Source organism: Cebus imitator, unplaced genomic scaffold (assembly GCF_001604975.1).
Source record: "Cebus imitator isolate Cc_AM_T3 unplaced genomic scaffold, Cebus_imitator-1.0 Scaffold60, whole genome shotgun sequence".
Lineage (NCBI taxonomy): Eukaryota > Metazoa > Chordata > Mammalia > Primates > Cebidae > Cebus > Cebus imitator.
The window spans coordinates 9,597,856-9,600,539 of record NW_016107375.1 but is presented as its reverse complement, the minus strand read 5'-3'; the positions used below and the strand labels follow the sequence as shown (position 1 = coordinate 9,600,539).

At 40.5% G+C, this 2,684-nt stretch overlaps 1 protein-coding gene across 1 annotated transcript in view; it reads left to right on the top strand.

Annotated features, from left to right (window-relative positions):
• The first annotated feature begins 860 nt into the window (after positions 1-860).
• The window catches only part of PIK3C3 (phosphatidylinositol 3-kinase catalytic subunit type 3), a 126,747-nt gene continuing 124,923 nt past the window's right edge, over positions 861-2,684 (top strand). The window contains exon 1 of the mRNA XM_017529729.2: positions 861-1,018. Coding sequence (XP_017385218.1) covers positions 951-1,018 — 68 coding nt within the window. The 5' untranslated portion in view covers positions 861-950. The remainder of the gene's footprint in view (positions 1,019-2,684) is intronic.

Sequence of the window (2,684 nt, the reverse complement as noted above, 5' to 3'; positions counted from 1 at the left end):
AAAATAAAAAAAAAATAATTAATTAATTAAAAAAAAGAAAATGGAGACTTTCATTCAATATTATTAATAACCAATAAGTGGGAAGTATTAAACTCAGCAATGTATTAGACAGCAAGGGGGGCAAGACACGGAAGTAAATGGCACACTATTCTTACCTTCCAAGAGTTTTCAATCTAATTGAAAAAGAATATGACAATATTAGACTATAATAATTATAAAAATAAATATAGGAGCTCACAGGGTTCAGAGATCTGTGATCTAGAGTTACTATAGGAAGCCTCTAGGTTCTAACTTGGGTTAAGTCTTGAAACCTACATTGAATTTGAATCTATCCAGTTTAAACATTCACGCAAATACTGTGTCCAAAGTAGCATAAATATTGATAACACCAAAAATGAAACCCAGATTTATTTTTTCTCTATTTTGTCCTTTGTCTACTCGTTAGAGAAAATCCTTGCTTGAGATAGCAAATTACTGGTCAAATCTACAATTTTTAGGAAGGCCACTGGAATTTAAACATGTCAAAATTTCAATTTTTGTGCTTGTACCTGTTTAGCTGGCAGCCAGTGAAAGCTGTTATAATTCTTTTTGAATTGAATTTTCTTTTGCATTGTTTTAAGTACAGCTCAAGCTCAAGTGACAGCGTCTGTCTTTAAAAAAAAAAAAAAAAAAACTGCTGGCAGGACAGGAAGACTGGAATGTAACCAGATAAGCCGTTTCCCCGTATACCTTTACCCTGAAGCAAGATGGTGGGCGTTTGTGCGCATGCGCAGAAGCGATATTTCGGCGCGTATTTTCGTCGCGTCGGAACTCGCTCCAGGTGGGGATTGGCTGCGCCGTGGCGAGGACGGAACCGGAAGTTCTTGTGTTGCGGGGCTCAGCTGGTACATTTCTGTTGTTATTCCTGTGCTTGAGTTCCCGCTGTAGGTGGTGCCTTTACCGACGTTGCGATGGGGGAAGCAGACAAGTTTCACTACATCTACAGTTGTGACCTGGATATCAACGTCCAGCTTAAGATGTAAGAGAACTCTAGGGACACGGAGTGGGATTTCTGGAGCGTAGGCACGTGGAGGCAAGGGCCTGTCGGGAGTGAGAGGGAGAAAGGAGGTGACTGGTCTCTAGGACCAGACTAGAGGCGACTGCGGGAGGGCTGTAGCCAGGGAGGCACGGGAGAGTGAATCGTGGAGAGAGGCTCTGCCGGAGAAGAATTGAATACGTGGTCTCTGTCAGAAGCACAGCGGTAGGAATAGCCCTTAAGTTCCACGATATTTTACAGTCTTGGAAGCATTTTGCTGTGCAGCCTTTTGAGAGTTTATTGCTGTCTTATTTTGTGAATTCAGAAATCAAGTTTCATCCTAAATAAGAAGACGGTCTTTATTTTAGAACGGGGCTTGTGGGGGTGGAATGAAGGCTTCAGAAATTATGGAGAGGTAGACACAGGCAGATGCTATAGTCAAGAATAAGATGAGCACATGGTGTAGTATTAGCAGCACGAGAGGTGATAGAAGCCTAGGTTGAACTTCTGGGTAGTATGGCAGTATTTAGGCAGGGAAGGAAGTTGCAGGTAAGTCGAAGATGAGGGTGCCAGTTGCAAAAATACCAACATGATAGTAGAAGAGAGTCTGCAGGAAAACTTTGGGGCACCAAGGCTGAAGTAAAGGTCAAGAGTATGGTATCTTGAGATGAGGATAATGGAACTAGTATCATAATAAGGGATGGGCAAGAAGAAGTTGGAAATTATGTCCTTTTTAAGGTGGTCGTATAGAAGTGTTGTCAAAGCTACCACAGATTATTGACCACAGCATCATCTATAATTAATAAACATTTCTTATATATGTTCAGCCAATATTCAACAAATGTGTGTTGGTCAAAGGCTGTAGTGATAGTTAAGTTTTCTCAGTTGTCAGAGGTACCTTTGAATGATCGTTTTATTTTATTTTCAGAAGTCATTTATTCGCAGACAAATCCTTTACTTTTTAGTTTGTGGTGATGGTGGTAAAAGTAATAGTCAACAAGCACCCTGTACCTTTGAATGATACTTTATACATCCATTTAAGGTATTTTCTTTAGCATACACCACTAGTAGTTTACATAGGATCGGTATTGATAAAGGGCTTTCCTTCAGTCTTGATGCTTAGTATTTCTTGGATATATGGATGCATTTTTTGAAATATTTGAACATTAAAAATAAAGAAAAACCAAAAAAAGATCCTTTTTTTTGGAGACAAGGTCTTGCTCTGTTCCCCAGGCAGATCTCAGCACACTGCAACCTCTGTCTCATGGGCCAGGCAGCCCTCCTACCTTAGCCTCTCTAGTAGCTGTGACTACAGGTGCACACCACCATGCCTGGTTAATTTAGTAGAGACAGGGTTTTGCTATGTTGGCTAGGCTGATCTTAAACTCCTGGCTGCGAGTAATCCACCTACCTCAGCCTCCCAAAGTGTTGGGATTGCAGGCGTGAGCCACCATGCCCAGATGGTCCATTAGTAACATACAGATACATTCAGTATTTTGATCCAAAGATAAAGCATAAAGCAGAGGTTTGGCTCTGGTTTCTGAGACTGCCACTGTTGGGTTTTTGTGGGGGTAGTGGGACAGAAAGTATCAATGTAGAATCATATAATCAAAAATAGTAAATTTTTTATTCTACTTATTCTCCTACGCCTTTTATTCTTTTTCTTTTT